The sequence below is a fragment of the Molothrus ater genome, chromosome 12, assembly GCF_012460135.2.
Source record: "Molothrus ater isolate BHLD 08-10-18 breed brown headed cowbird chromosome 12, BPBGC_Mater_1.1, whole genome shotgun sequence".
NCBI classification, from domain to species: Eukaryota; Metazoa; Chordata; class Aves; order Passeriformes; family Icteridae; genus Molothrus; species Molothrus ater.
The window spans coordinates 3,754,636-3,770,728 of NC_050489.2; the positions used below are offsets into that span (position 1 = coordinate 3,754,636).

A 16,093-nucleotide genomic window follows, 5' to 3' on the forward strand; every position below is an offset into this window, starting at 1 on the left:
GGGAACAGCAGAGAGAGCCCTGCTAATGGGTACAAAAGGTGAGCCAACAGAACTTCAGGGGGGAAATGATGCCTCAGGTTTGAGTTTTCTATTTTTCAGGTTCTGTGCTGCTTTAGTGTGTGGGTCTGGGTTCACATCAGGGGATGGTGAGCTCTGTGCACAGAGCAGGGAGACAAAACAATTCCTGCTCCAGCTGGGCACCAAGGACAAATGATCCAAATCTCAGCCCAAGAGCACAAACAGCGTGGGCTGGAGAGAGAAAAACAAGCAGGGTGGGACTGCAGGGGCTAAAGCTGGAATGGGACAATGAACTGCAAGATCAAAGTGAGAGACCCCGTGCCTGGCCGTGCATTTTGGGACCATTTTGGTTCATCTTGGGTGCAGCCCTGGCTGGGCTCTTGTGCTGCCCAAAGTGGATCCATTGAGGCCTTTTAATAAATCCCTGCTTTATTCTGTAACTCTGTCCAGCCTCTGTTCTAGGGCAGCCTTCACAAGGCATCAAACATGTGAGCCAACACCATCAGCCACAGCTCCTCAGGCCTTGTAACTCCTTGGCCAAGCCACCACGGGGCCTTTTGTCCCTCTCTTCCTGCAAACTCCCTCATTGTTGTTCCCTGTTTCCTGCAGCCTATGCCATGGCCTCTGAGTGCCCAGGGCTGCTTCCCCCTTCCTCTCTCCATTGAAGGAGAACATTGAGGGTATCTCCTGTAGGCTGAGGCTGCTGGACCTGCCACAGGGGTGGGCACCACAAGTGTCACCTGTCCCCTTTATCATTTCCACTCACAGCTGTCAGGAGTTGTCTGTTGCTGTCTGGTTGCTGTCACTGGGCAGACAATACATTTCTGATGTTAATTCCTCACAAACTAACCACCAAGCTGAGGATAAACTCCATTTCTCAGGCCCCATGACAGGTTAAAAACTATTCTGTTAAAGGTTAGGTGTAAGATCACCTTTCAGCATCAAATCAAGTTAAGCTTCAAACATGAACAGTTTGCATATTTATAAAACAGGCTCAGCAAGCATCTGTCCAAGAGAGATGTGACATAATATTCCTTTTCCATGGGATGTGCACAGCTGCAGGACTCCTCTGGCCTCTGCTGAGCCCAGGAGAGATGCTGGGGGAACACATCCTCTGCACCCCTTTGCTGATGTTCTCCCCTGTAAGAATGGGTAAATTTACACAAAAAATAAATGACCAATACTGGCCAAAAGCCTTTTTTTCTCTAGTGAGATGTATTTCTGCCACCCACATTCCCTTCACTGAGAATTATCTCGTTAGTTCCACATGGCAAACCTGCCACAGCTTCAGTCCCTGCAGAAGCTGTGCTCCTGGGAGAGCTGCTCTCCATCCTCCCAAATCCTGTCCTCCCAAAGCAGCCCCACAGCTTGCCCTGGTGTTTGAGGTGCCCAGAAAGAGTGGAATGGCAGCTCTTGGGTCCTATGCAAATTGTATCTGGATATGCAAACATTTCTCCAAATAATTTACATGTGCTGTAACCCACAGAACTGCCAGGCAGGGGAAGGAAAAGGGAGCACAGGGCAAGGACCAGGGCTGTGCCAAAGGGATCCCTTCCCTCTGCTCTGCTGTCCTGAAGGGCCATGGGATGAGGATTCACAGCACACACAGAGAAGGAACAGGAGGCTATTTTTATTAGCATATCTAGAAAGGGTGATTTTTTTGGTGGATGCTGTAATTATTCTCCTTTCTGAACATAATTCAGCCCTTAACCTTTTTCCTTCTCTTGCTTTCTCTCCCTCTGTAGATATTGTCTTTATTGTCAGCCTAATTAACGCCGTCATACTTTAATGTCAGCCAAAAAAAACCCTCTCTGCAGCAACCTTAATGCAACCAACCAAATTTCATTCCATTTTGCTTCTTACAGAAATGGCAAGTGCTATGTTGTCTAAGAAATAAAAAGGGTAATTTCTTTTTTTGTTTTTTTTTTTTTTCTCTATTTATTTTTGTCAGAGTATGGAATTTATAACTCTGGCTGAACAATGGCCCCCTGAGTGGCAGAGACTCATTTCAGAGACAATTGTTGTTGTCCCAACTCTGTCACTGTGGCCACATCAAATCATTATCATGGCTGCAAGCCAAGGGAAGAAAAAAGAACCCTTTTTATTATTGTTTTTCTATCTGGTCTCTGTAACTTGGCAAAGTTCTTTCGAATGTGAATTTGCAAGTCTTAAATGCAACATATTATACTGTATTATATTATACTGTATTATTAACCTTGTGTTTTGTATCCCTTTGATATGATTCCTTTGCAAATGCTTGAAGTCTACACAGATCTATTGGGTAGCTTTAAATGCATTCTATGAAGAAACTTTAAATAATACAGATACTAAAAGGGCTTTTATTTTACCCAGAAATTCAGGCTGCTGGCACACATCAGCTTGAAGGAAAATGTTTTGTTTCTGTTCCACAAGTAATATTTTAACTTGTTATTGATATTTTTTCCTTCTTTTATTATTGTTACACAGCTCCCAAGGAAATGAATTTTTGTTTCAAATTAGTATTTGGATAAGATATGCAAATTTCTAGTGAGTGTAAACATTAATTGTGTGTATTCTTTCTATTTAGGCACCTTTGTTACTAAAGTAACAGCTACAGATGCAGATGATCCAGTATATGGAAATAGTGCCAAGCTGGTTTATAGCATTCTGGAAGGACAGCCTTACTTTTCTATTGAGCCCCATACAGGTAGGTGACTGCACAGCAACCCCTGGCTTAGCAAACCACCTCAGCTTGCTCCAGGGGAGGCTTAGATTGGGAATTGGGGAGCATTTCTTCATGGGAAGGGTTCTGCAGCACTGGCACAGCTGCCCAGGCAGGGTGGGGAGTGCCCATCCTGGAGGGATTTAAAGCTGTGTGGATGTGACACCTGGGAACATGGACAAGGTGGGCTTGGTACTGCTGGGGAGTGCTTGGGATTGATGCTGCAGAGGCTTTTTCCAAGCTGGAGTAATTCTCTGGTTGTCATTGCAGAGGGGAGCATCCCCTGCCTCCTGGCTCAGGAATGGTGTGGCCAGCAGGGGCAGGGAGGTCACTCTGCCCCTGCACTGGCACTGCTGAGGCCTCACCTGGAGTGCTGTGTCCAACCTGGCCCCAGTTTGGGAAGGATGTTGGGATGTTTGAGTGCCTCCAGAGGAGGCAACGGGGCTGGACAGGGGCTGGGAGTACAAACCCTGTGAGTGAGGAACCCCTGAGGGAGCTGGGTGTGCTCAGCCTGGAGAAAAGGAGGCTCAGGGGTGCCCCCATCACTCTGCACAGCTCCTGAAAGGGGCCTGTGCTCAGTGGGGCTGGGCTCCTTCTCCAGCAGCACTGACACAACCAGAGCACACAGCCTCAAGCTGCATTGAAGGAAATATAGGTTGGATATTGGGAAAAAGTTTTTTACAGAAAGGGTGATAAAGTTCTGGAATGGCTGTCCAGGGAGGTGGTGGAGTCCCCATGCCTGGGTGTGTTTAACAAAGCCTGGATGTGGCTCTGGGTGCCAGGGTTCAGTTGAGGGGTTGGGGCTGGGCTGGACTCCATGGTCTTTAAGGTCACTTCCAACCCAGTGATTCTGTGAATTCCGTGAATCTCCTCACCCAGGTGTAACTCAGGTCTCACTTGTGTTCCTCAGATCTGATCTCAGGGAGAAGCACAGGGAAACCTGGGATAAACAGTGGTGGGGTGATGGTGATGGCAATGTCACAGAGGTCACAGGAGCACTGAAGGCAGAGGAGGAGCTGTGTGACAAAACTGCTCAGGGAATGCAGGGCTTGGCCTGGGGGGATTGAGGAGCATAATGTAATGTTCAACATGAGTCTACAGCACACAGTTTAGCTTGGGAATTTCAGTGAATATATTTTATGTTTTCATTGAAAATTCTTTTTCTTTCTTGATTTGTTGGATCAATTTGGGGAGAGAAAGAGCATCAATCATGAGTGTTGGTGTGAAGTTTTATTAGCATGCATTTAGACTGACTTTATTTCTCTGTGGTTTTGTAGTCTTGAAAGTCATCTGAAAGAAGTGCCAATAAATCCATTCCCTCTTGTTTTCTGTGCATAGGTTGTCCAAACAGCAGATTAATTTAGTTATGTCTAAAAAGCAAGTTTTAAGGTAATTTGATCATATTTCTAATATTCTGTCATCTGTTACTAGAAGTCCTTTTTAATCATAGTGAGTGAAGCAGCTGTGATCTCCTAAGGAGAAGAAAAATAAAACTCTTTTTAAAACATATCCACCTGAATTTATACAGCTGTAAAGCAGTAAAACAGGAGTACAAATTCTTGTCCTTGTGCAGAGTAACAAAACTATAAAATTAATACTCAGAGGAATTATTAAAGGATGGTTTTGATAGATTAAGTGAACTAAGTTTTCTCATCAACATTAAACACAGTGCTCCTGTAATCTTTAAAAGCTGGAATTTCTTAAAATATTTCTGATGATATTGTATGGAAAAATTATTTCTCATTCCTAGAAATGCCCTAACTTTATGGGACTTTATGTAAATACTGTGCATCAATAAATATTAATGGATTAGTCCAAAGCAGGTTTTTCTGGTTGAAGGACAGCTATCCTAAATGTGAAAGGGATCTCTGGAATGTGATTCAGCCTTTTATTTTTACACTGCATGTAAAATAGAGTTTTACAGAGAAAAATTCTAGCAGGGTACAATGGAAAAAGAGCAGCTTGTTCCAAAAATAAGTGTGTTAAGAGAGTGTTTATTAGTGAAGGCCCCCTGTTCCTGTGGCTCATTTGTCACAATCAAATGGAAATATACCTCTGAACAGACCTCTGACCCTCAAATATCTAAATATACTGTTTGGTTTCTTAAATATTACAAATTATTGCATGCAGTAATGACTTGTGTGAGATGTCTTAATTAGAGGGGAATTGACTGTAAGGTTTTTCTCAGTTTCATCTTGGGAAAGTTAGTGCCTTAGCATGGGAACACGTCAGCTTTCCTAAAGGAGCTGAAAAGTGCATTCTCCACCTACACAGAAGATTTTCTTTCACAGAAAAATGGCCTGAAAGAAATACTCTAAATGTTAAAAAAACTTCATTTTCCTTAGTTTTCTTATTTGTATTGTATTAATCCCTAATGCTCAATACAAAGAAGCAAATATTCCTCACCTAGGAAAGTAATTCCTGTTACCATGAAAGCCAGAGAGAGCTCCAAAGGTTTTGTGAACCTGAAAATCAGGGTTTTCCTCCTGTTTCACTGGCATTAATTCCCCCCTCCTCCCTTCATTTCCAGCTACAGATATTCCTTTGCAGAGCAGCTCAGTTACCTTGAAAATGACATGTTGGTGTCTAAGGGGAACTCATTGACAAAGAATTCAACTGTGGCCACAGCCCCTAAGTGGCTCCATCTCATGGAGCTGCTTCTGAGTTAATAAATGGTTTCAGATCCCTCATTTTTCTAAATCTGTGGAGGACCTTAATTATGTTCCTTAATTCACTGCTGCTGCCCGAGTTCCTGTGCTGAGGCTGTTCCCTGTTCCTTTGCCCTTCATCTGTAGTGGAATCACCATCCTGCTCTCACCAAACAGCACACTTTGCTTTGTCTAGGGTATATAAAATATAAATCTACATGAAAGTTTAATCATTAATCAAACCAGATGCAGGTAGTTATGTAGAAACTGCAGCCACATATACAGGCTGAAAAAGATTGTTCTAAACCAAAATGTCCAAAGCAAATACAAAGCGTGCAGATGTTTGTTTCTCTCTATTTGTCCAATGTTTGCAGTGTGAACCACCACAAGTCTCAGTAGCTAAACCAAGAAAACATATTATCTTGAGGAAAAGCCATTGTCTTGAGGAAAACACATTATCTTGTAGTCCTCAGGAGCCTCAGGGCAGGTTTTGGAGTGGGAAGTGTTTGGATACTCTTGTGACCGTGTACAAATTAAAGCAGAGCAGGTATGGTAGTGTATCACCCCAAACAAATCAAACCTGAGGATGATCCTCCAAGGGTGGTCCACATTTTAGGGTCTGAGCATTGTTTGGGATTTTTTGGGAGTGTGAGAGGGAATGTGGATGTGTGTACAGCTGCATTTTCTCTGTGGTTGCACTTCATTAGTGCCCTGATAAGTTGAAAGCCTTTTCAGTTAATTCGAAACAGAATTGTTTCTGCACACAGATATTGTATCTTCCCCTAAATGGAATCAGCATTTCAAGAAATGGGCTGTGTGAGAGCAATCCACTTGAGAATGTAAATATTTTCTGTCATTCATAGGAATGTATCAAGTGTTATCAAAAGAATAGCTAGTGAGAGCTGATCTGTTTACAGTTATTCCAGATTACTGGCCTTTTATCATGCTTCTTAGAAACCAAGAGTAAATGCAGATCTGTGCAGCTACCAACACCAGGGCAGGACTTTCTGTAATTTCTGATTTTCCTGGCTCACAGTAAGGATTGTCTGACCTTCCTGCTTGGTTTTAATGGCACATGGAGAGCGAACCATGAGAATTATCCCAACCGTGCCCCCTGATTCCTCAGAGCAAAAAGAGAGAGCAGAGGAGCAGGGGGTGGCTGTGTGCCTATGCTAGGCAGGGGCTGCCACACCTGAGGGTACATGGGAGGGAAGCAGGTGTTTACCATCCTGCATTTTGGCTCCTCCTGCCTTGCCAGGGGCTGGATGTGCCCATATCTGAATCACTCTCAGCTGGAACTCACATTACTCAACCTCCTCCTCACTGAAACAATTCTATAATGCTGGCCACAAAGAAACAAGTGCTGGTGAGTGACCCATAAAACAATAATTTTCCATTACCTGAGATGAAAAATGCATATATTGCTGCAGTTCTAGTTTGCAAGCTCTTCTGTAAGAGTTATAGACACATGAAAGGAGGTAATTTGGAAGTTATTTTACACTGAGTGCTCTGAATGTGGCTTAGGGTAAATGCTGTTTTGATGGCTTCTTCTGAATATTTTTCACTTTTTGTAGGTGAATTTTATTATGACCACTGGTTTGTTGGACAGAGGGTGGATATAATTAATACATGACAAAGATACAGGTTTAGATTTTTTTCTATGAGCACCAAAACTTGCAATGTGATGGCATCAGATTAGTAACAAAACTCATGGTGGGCTGAAATATATTCCTTGTATCATTATGGTTCCATCTCAGTAAGTGATGCCAGGCTCCCTGCCTAGTGTGTTTTATTTATAAAGGCACAGGAGCTGTATGGATTCTCTCATAATCTGAATTATGACAATACAAATGCTGGGAAAGGGGGTTCCTTAAGACTGCTAAAAGTAGCTGGAGTACACTTCTCACTTTTAAGCTTTTTCAAGGATATTAAATCATGACTGTCAGCTTTAAAATAAGATTATCATAATGAAAAGTAATATGAAGTGACACTGTGTTCTACAATATAGGGATGGCAGAGGAAATACATTTTCAGCTGTGTCTGACTTATTTACATTTCACATGAACTTAAATAATGTCACTCCTACACATACCTGAAATATAGTTACTCAAAGAAGGCAAAGTACAGCAAAGCCCTACTGCACTGGAAAGCACGTGGGATTAGTGGAGCACAAACACTTAATTTGGCTGGAAAATAACATATTTTAAGCACTGCCATCTTGGATATGGGCATTGGTACAAAGCCAAGGCTCAAGGAGGTAAAACTGAGATGGGTGGAAGAGTCAGCAGACCCAGGAAGATGAAGACTCTCCTAATAGAATGTGGATATCTCTGGAGAGTGGATAATTGTGGGCTTTTCCCCTATACCTGGTTTAACTCTCAGCTGGAAGAGCACATGCTTTAAACAGCAGAGTTTTTAATTTAGTGTGTGGCCCTCTCTGGTCCACAGTGTTGAATCCCTGAAATCTGACCATAAATAAATAAATAAGCCCAGGAGGAATGAAAACTTCACTCAGCAGAAGCCAGGTTTGAATCTTTTATTTTAATTTGCAGTCTTGCCTCCATTTAGACCTTGTAGTAGAGTCCAGCAGAATGAAACAGGTAAGGGAGCAAGAGGAATAAACCAGCAGTTTATTCTCAGTTACAGATATGGCTGTGATGCTCAGGCTATTTCTTCTATCTGGTTGTTCATGTCCAGTTCATTCCCAGTGGTACAGGGTGCTCTCAGAATATTGTGTGTAGGGCTGATAAGAGCTGTCATCATAAAACAAAAAAGAACCAACAAACCAAACCTGCTGAGATACTGACAAAGTTCAAAGCAGGGTAGCTAAGGTCAGGAGAATATTACTTATAATGAAAGATTGATTGAACTAAATTTGTATAAACTGGATCAGAGGTGATTAAAGAAGGATATGAAATCACTGCACAAATATTTGAGAGGTGTTAATAAAAGAGAGACATGGGGACTGATTTTGTAATTCCTCATGATACAATGACAAGGAAGGAAGCACTTCAAGCTGGAGAGAAATGGGGAAAGAGTTTTGGTCCAGGAAGGAATCTGCTACTGTAAGGGGAAAGTAATGAGCTGCTAGGAACAGAACTCACTTGTGTTCAACAGAGCCTTCCTAAATAGTTCAGCTGCTAAATACTTTAGATCTAAACCCTCATGGGATTAGTGGAGAGAAAGTACTTGTTAGACATGAGTCAGAGTGTGGATTGAGCTGCTGCTGCTTTCCAGCTCATTTTATTGACTGCTGCTGCTGCCATGGCTGTGCCAGTTGCTGCAGATTTAAAGTGAAGTAAACTCCTAACTGAAATAATAAAAAGAGCCATGAACTGGGGATGGGTGGGTGCTCAGCTTTAGCAAGAGGGGTGTAGAAACTCCTTCTCATAGAATTGTAGTATCACAGAATCAGAGTGATTTGGGATGGAAGAGACCTTAAAGCTCGTGTCATTCCACCCCTGCCATGGCAGGGACACCTTCCCCTAGAAGAAGGCAGCTGTGTCCAGCAGCATCCAGCTCCATGGAGCCCAGAGAGCAGCACTCCCAGGGCAGCAGTGTGGCTTAGGAGCATTCCCAGGGCAGCAGTGTGAAATAGGAGCCTCCTTGAGCCAGGTCTCACAAGTTCTTGGAGATCTATAACGCACCCAAGATAGCTCAGCTACCTTTGGAGGCATAAAATCAGCAGGATGGCTTCTGTTGCAGTGCTGGAAACAAAAAGGTTTTAAAAAAAGGCAAAATAACAAAACTCTTTACAGAGAAAAACTGATCTGGATGCAAGAGGTTCTTGCCCCTGGTAAAACACCTCACAAAAGCCATTGGTTTCTTTGTTCTCTTCTTTTTCTAGTAAATTGCCCAGGTGGGACTTTTTGGCTCCTGTCCAACTGGCCATCCTTAAGTTTGAGGTGAAGTCCTCCAAGCCTATGAGATGCCCTTTCCACCTAATTGAGGAGAGAAACTTCTGGGCTTCTTTCATTTTTTAGGAGACAAAGGACAGTTTTGTCACTCTGTCAACAAGGGGCACTATAGCAGTGTGGTTCCAGGAGCATTCCCAAGGCAGCACTGGGGCTCAGGAGCATTCCCAGGGCAGCAGTGTGGTTCCAGGAGCATTCCCAAGGCAGCAGTGTGGTTCCAGCAGCATTCCCAAGGCAGCAGTGTGGTTCCAGCAGCATTCCCAAGGCAGCAGTGTGGCTCAGGAGCATTCCCAGGGCAGCAGTGTGGTTCCAGGAGCATTCCCAGGGCAGCAGTGTGGTTCCAGCAGCATTCCCAGGGCAGCAGTGTGGTTCCAGGAGCATTCCCAGGGCAGCAGTGTGGTTCCAGCAGCATTCCCAGGGCAGCAGTGTGGTTCCAGGAGCATTCCCAGGGCAGCAGTGTGGCTCCAGAACCATTCCCAGGGCAGCAGTGTGGCTCCAGGAGCATTCCCAGGGCAGCAGTGTGGTTCCAGAGCCATTCCCAGGGCAGCAGTGTGGTTCCAGGAGCATTCCCAGGGCAGCTGTGTGGTTCCAGGAGCATTCCCAGGGCAGCATTGAGGCTCAGGAGCATTCCCAGGGCAGCAGTGTGGTTCCAGGAGCATTCCCAGGGCAGCAGTGTGGCTCCAGCAGCATTCCCAGGGCAGCAGTGTGGTTCCAGAGCCATTCCCAGGGCAGCAGTGTGGCTCCAGAACCATTCCCAGGGCAGCAGTGTGGTTCCCCAGCACTCTCAGGGGTTCCTGGAGCACACCACTGCTCGCTGCCGTTGCAGTGCTGGAACCAGAGTCTGTTCTCACCCTGCTGGGAGCCTTTTCATGTCCTTGTGTACTAAACAGCCAGTGCAACCCGAGGAGATGTGCCAAGGTGTTTGGTGGCCTTGTGAGTTGTCTTGGTGACAGCCCATTAGGAGAGGGCTGGGCTGACGCAGCCAGAGCTGAGCTCAGTCCTGCAGCTCTCCCTCGTTAGCTACAAGTACAAAGTGCAGCTATTATGGATCAGGGATTTAGGATTGGGCCCTTGCAAGCACCAAGAGCTGTCCTTGTGATTAATAAAATAAGGGTAAAATCACTGCAGAGACCTTTGAGAACAGTTCTGCTGGTCTGCAGCTGGTAGAGCTGAGTGGCTTAAGATCAAGGCAGATTGGCATTTGGAAAGAAGCGATTTCTGCTTCTTGAGTTTATCAAATAATAGCAGTAACAAAAAAAGCTGATCCCACATATATTTCTTGCATTTCAGAGCAATAGCTCTATCATTTCAGAAAGCTTGTGAGGTACTTTGAACTTGACTGTTCCTCATGCTGAGTAGGAAAACGGGCAACATATCTAAATAATGTGCTTCAAGGGCCTGAATTAGAGAGAGGAATTTGAACTACACAGCTGGAGCTAGAAAGCACCTGAAAAAGAATCCAAGGCTACTTTCTGTAAAGTGTCTGGTGTAATCACAGCTATTAGATTGCTACAAATAAAATCCTAAGGAAACGAGGTGGTAAATGCAGTGCCAAATGTTTATTTACTGAATTTGTTCTCAGCTGGGGGGAGAGTGATCCTTTCACCATGCCAGTGAAAGGGTCCCAGGGAAAAGGGAACAGCTGGTAAGTAGAGCTGAAAGCTTTGAACCCATTCTCTAAAACCCAGGAACAAGTTCACCTGAATTAAAAAGGCAGCATTATAATAGGTGTTATCCAGTCAGGTAGTTTAGGATACACTTCCAGCAGAATGCTCAGAGAAAAGCAGGTAATGTCACATGCAGTAAGACACTTGCAGGGTCTATTACAGAATGAAAACAGGGGCAGAAACTGCAAAAATTGTACTCATATGGGCTAGAAGAGAAAAGACAATGAATCCTAGGTTAAAACCCCCAAATTAATAAAACCATATTCAACCTTGAGCTCTCTGTTTACCAAAAAAGTGCCATCTTCCCTATACACTTTGTAAAAATAAGCATTAGAATAAAATACATGCACTATTATATTCTCTATTGAAAATACAAAAATGACACAGAAATAGAAAACGTAATACAACATTTGATTATTTAGTCATTACTATTTATTCTTTAGCCATTATTTTTACTGTGTTTCATGTCTTTGATTTGAAATGTATCTAGATCTGAATATAGTTCATCCAACTCCTGTAATTAATAACTTTTATGGAAAGTTAGGCAGCCTTGCTAGTGATTGCAGATATGTTTCCTGTTTTGCTTAGAAATGAAACAAGAATTTAGAAGATTTGGTGATAATTCTTATTAAGGAGATTATGATAAGGGTAAATAAAATTAAAAATAGTGGATCAGTATTCCTGTATCACAACATCAAACAACATTTTTTTAAACTTTGAGTAAAGGTGGTTATGATCTACTCATTTTTTAAAAAAATGTGGCACAGGTTTTCCACAGCTGTCCAAGTAAAGCTTTTTTATGGACTGCTAAAACATCACTGAAGTTGCTGTGCTTCATGGGAATACAAAGAATGGCAGTCATGGCTCTGAAGAAATTGCAAGATTGATTTTCAGGAGTTGGAGTCCTAAATGACTGTTATATTTAATAAGAATCTCCACCAAGATTCTAGCACGGAAGGAAGATCAAAGCAATTACTTTTATCTTGCAAAATGAAGTAGGGAAAGTTCCAAAGTATCAAAGCATGCAAGTTGAAATAGCAGGAAGTCTTCAACAAAACCTGGGGGATGAATGGGATGCTTGAGAAAGGCTTTTCAGGGCCAGGTTCCAATTTTGCATAGAGCTTGCTTGGTTTTGTTCCATGTGCTCAATTAATATTATGCATAGTTTTATAGCATTATCATAAAGGGATCCTTAAAAAAAAATGGAGATAAAAGTGAAAGTCAGGTCCTTCTTTCTGTTGGTTTTTTTGCTTCTTTCTTTTCATGAGCTGCAGCCCCTGCCACTTTGCTTCCTTTCCCCTGGACTTTCTCAGTGACACAGTGGATATTCTTCCAAATGGGTTTTTGAATGTAGTCCCCAGGGGTGCATTCTAACTGATTCAAGTTGTGAGGCAGATTGTGCAAATTGTGCAGTCAGGACCACTGCAAAAGTAAATCCCCTTCTGCAGCTGCTTTATTTGCAGTGGGACACTGATGGCTGTTCAGGAAAAGCAACTCAGCCAAAAGAAAAAGGCACTTCAATATTTGGAGGTTTCATCCTTGGAAGGAATGGTTTGCTTCTTGACTTCTTTACCTTCCAAGCTGTTTCCAGATCTTTCCAGCCTGAGGGAGTGGATCTGCAGGGAAATTCTGGGGGGTGCATGTTCAGTGGTTGTACCACATGTCTGTCTGTGAATGTTCTCATGGCAGCAAGGTTTGGGAATTATTTCAGGCTACAAGGAGACAAAGCCTTGACTTGGACATTATGGAGGGAAGGAACCTCAGGTGAGAATGCAGTGAGTGCCATTGATCCCCAAAAGGATCAGATTTTCCCTTCCCATTCTTGGCAGATGGTTGACTGATAGATTCTTAAAAACTTGCAGAATGGGAACACTGCAGATTCTACAGGCAGCCTCTGTGGGTACCCCCCTAATGTTCAACTGAAATCTCTCTCGGTGCAGCTGAAACCCATTTTGGGGTTATATATTTAGGTTATATTTATTATCTCTTATCCCCACTGGAAAAGTAGAGTAGTTCCCAGTGATTTTTACGTATTTGGCTGTAAAAGCTTCTTATACTTTTCTGACCATATAAACAATAATTTTCAAAACTGGACCCACTGTTCCAGCTGCAGCCTTACCTGTGTGAGTGCACTGGAAAGATTATTCCACCTTCTTCCACAGAACATACTAATATACCAGGAAATGCTTGAGCACTTTTATCAGCAAGTTGCTGTTGTCTCACATTCAGCTCATTTTGACTCCACATTCTCTTCTGTCTTGTGAGTCATCTGCTCTATTGTAATTGGCAAGTTAATTGTTTCCCTCACACAAAATGCTTTTTGCTTGCCAAATTGAGTTGCATCCTGCTATTTTAGACTCTCAAAATTGTGAAAATTGTTTTGAATGCTAATCCTGTTCTTCCTGTACTTGCAATGGCTCCCAACTTTGTGTCATCTGAAAGGCTTGATAAGTTCTCCCTGCCTTCTGGCTTTCAGGAAATATTGAATGATTCTAGAAGCAGAACAAACCCCATGAACCACATCATCCATCTCTCCACTTGACAGTGAGCCATTGATAACTGTTCTGAATACAATCTTTCAGCAGGCCTCTACCTGCCTTACATTAGTTTATGGTAATTCTCCTGCTTTTGAACTGCTCCTGTTTGCCACATCTCCTTCTCATCCATCACTGCATGCTGAAAGTGATTATGATTTTATTCTCCGTTTGTTTCTGGGTTGAACTGAAGCAGAGCAGGGTGAATGCTCAGTGAGTTCATGTTCTGTGTGCTGGGTGTGTGTTGGTGTTTTGTGAGCCTGGATTTTGTTCTAAAAACAAACAGATGGTTCCAGTGCTTCCTGCAAGCCTGGCCTGAGGCCTGGAGAATAAAGCAAAAGAACAAATAAATATCCTTGAGATTCTCCATGCACAACTCTCTTAGGCTGTATTTGTCTTGATCATGAAAGATGAGGATGGAGCTTTTTGGTGTTTATAAATTTGCCTCCTAAGAGGTATTAACACTTCCCTGTTGTTAACCTCAGTTCTATAGATTCTGGATATAGAGGTAACAATCAGCCTGTGTAATTTGGATAGGTTTGGTTCTAAAAAACCTGCAGTTCCTCTTATAGTAATTTAAACAGTAAACTTCTTTTTAGCCTTTTATTTGGTTTGAAATGGAAACTTGACTTTGACTCAGCTTCTGGCAGGTGGTTTATGGTCTGTAACAGTGGATATGTATAAAACTGTTGAAGCAGCAGCTTGTGTTAGTACCTTTATACAGAAAAAAACCCCCAAACTTGTTATGCCTTAAAAGTCAAAGTTTTAATTTTTATTTTGGCACTTCTAAAGGTATTCATCTGCCTGATATATTTCAAACCATAGGCAAGGGCTAAACTGTTCAATACATCAAGAGACAAATTAAAATACCTGTCTGGGAAAAAAATGTCAATTTAGTGAAATAATTGACTTTTCTCAGTGGAAACTGCAGAATACAAAATGTGGCATCTCATACAACTCATCTGTAGGCTAGAGTTAACTATGTAAATTAGGTTAAAAAACCCAAACAAACATAGAAACTCTGCCTAAAAAATAATGGAGATAAAGTACAGTATGCTTAATGCAAGCCCTATTGAAATAAAGGTTCATTGATATTTGGATCTGCTATATTAGTGAAAAAAATGAATGTGGACCAAATTCTGATAGCCTAGCTTTGCATTAGAATGCATTTTATGAGTCATTTCACTTATAACAATAGACTTATTTGCAGAATGCATCATTATTATTCATCAGTAGTAACCCAGTCAGTCCAAACCAGGCCACAACTGTCAGATGCTTTTAGAATTCAGCATCATTTACTTTCCTTATCCAGGCTGCCACGGAGGAAATGACCCTACTCTTTCACTGACTGTATTTTGCACCTATCAAATCTGATAAATGGGGTTTGTTGCTCCCCTGCTTTCACTCAGAAAACTTAACACAAGCATTTTCTTCAGCGTGTGGCAGAATAATGTGGGCTCCCTCCTGAGGCACTTTCACCTGCTGGGCCATTGGCCTTGAGGCTCCAAACTCCTCTTACTCTGGGCTTTTTATTGCCTGTGCTGGAGTAAAAACTTATTAATTGAGAGTTTTCCTGTCCCTGTGCTCATGTTCCTGTGTCACCTGCTGCAGGTGACCCTTCCTTGGCAGAGGGGCTGGACTTGCTGATCTCCAGAGGTCCCTTCCAACCCCAGCCCTCCTGTGGCTCTAAATTCCTTGGGAAGAGGAGATTTCTCGGCCTTGGCTGCTGCAGAGGTTTCATTTTCCTGCAGAATCATAAAATATGTGAAGCAACAACCAAAAATATTTTATGGAGAAAAATTACAAGAGTGTAGGTTCCAAGCCTGCTCTCATGTTATATTTGGTGGTTTATGAGGAAGTGTATTGCTTTTTTATAAATGCCTTACACCCCCTTGCTCTTAGTGTGGTCCCCAGCCATGAAAAGAAGGTCTGATCAGGTTCTTAGTATTAGATTGTTAAAGAAAAATGGATATTTCATAAATATTAGGATGTTCTTTATAATTTGTAAATGTTAGAATTTACTAAAAGGCATCTCTATTAATGCAAAAAGACTATTTCTTTATTCTACATGAATAGGTAGTCTCAGCATTTCAGCCAGTGTCATTTCTAAAATGCTTGGTTAGTAGAACCTGTGCCAGACAAAAGAGTAAGAGGTGGATGAAGTCTCCACAGCTATTTCAGTCCCAACACAGAAAACAAAACCAAAACAAAGATTGAGTTACTGTCAGTGTCTGCAAGGAAACATTATTTCTTTTTTAATGGAATTAAAAAAAATGGGTTAAAAAAAGCCACATTTCAATGGCACATTTTGAATTGCTTTCCCTAGGTTTAGTGGGACTTCTTTAGTCTGTGATGATCTTATTATTATGGTGGGCTTTACTAAACTGCAATGAGACTATTTAAATTTACCTTTAAACACTTAGAATTACACTTTCAATACATATTGTGAATGTATTAGCACATTACAGCTGGAATGATTTTGGAAAGAAAAAAATGGTTTGATTATTTCTTCTCCTATATGTCCATGAAATCTCTAGGAGTGGATCTGGCCCCAGAATTAACCAAATTAATTATTTGGTTTATTAACCAAATATCAACAATGAAGAATTAA

General features: G+C 42.2%; 1 protein-coding gene across 1 annotated transcript in view; it reads left to right on the forward strand.

The window, feature by feature from the left end:
* CDH8 (cadherin 8) overlaps positions 1-16,093 on the forward strand; it is a 161,945-nt gene that overhangs the window by 74,088 nt on the left and 71,764 nt on the right. Inside the window, exon 4 of the mRNA XM_036390134.2 lies at positions 2,585-2,704. Within this exon, the coding sequence (XP_036246027.1) occupies positions 2,585-2,704 (120 nt within the window). The remainder of the gene's footprint in view (positions 1-2,584; positions 2,705-16,093) is intronic.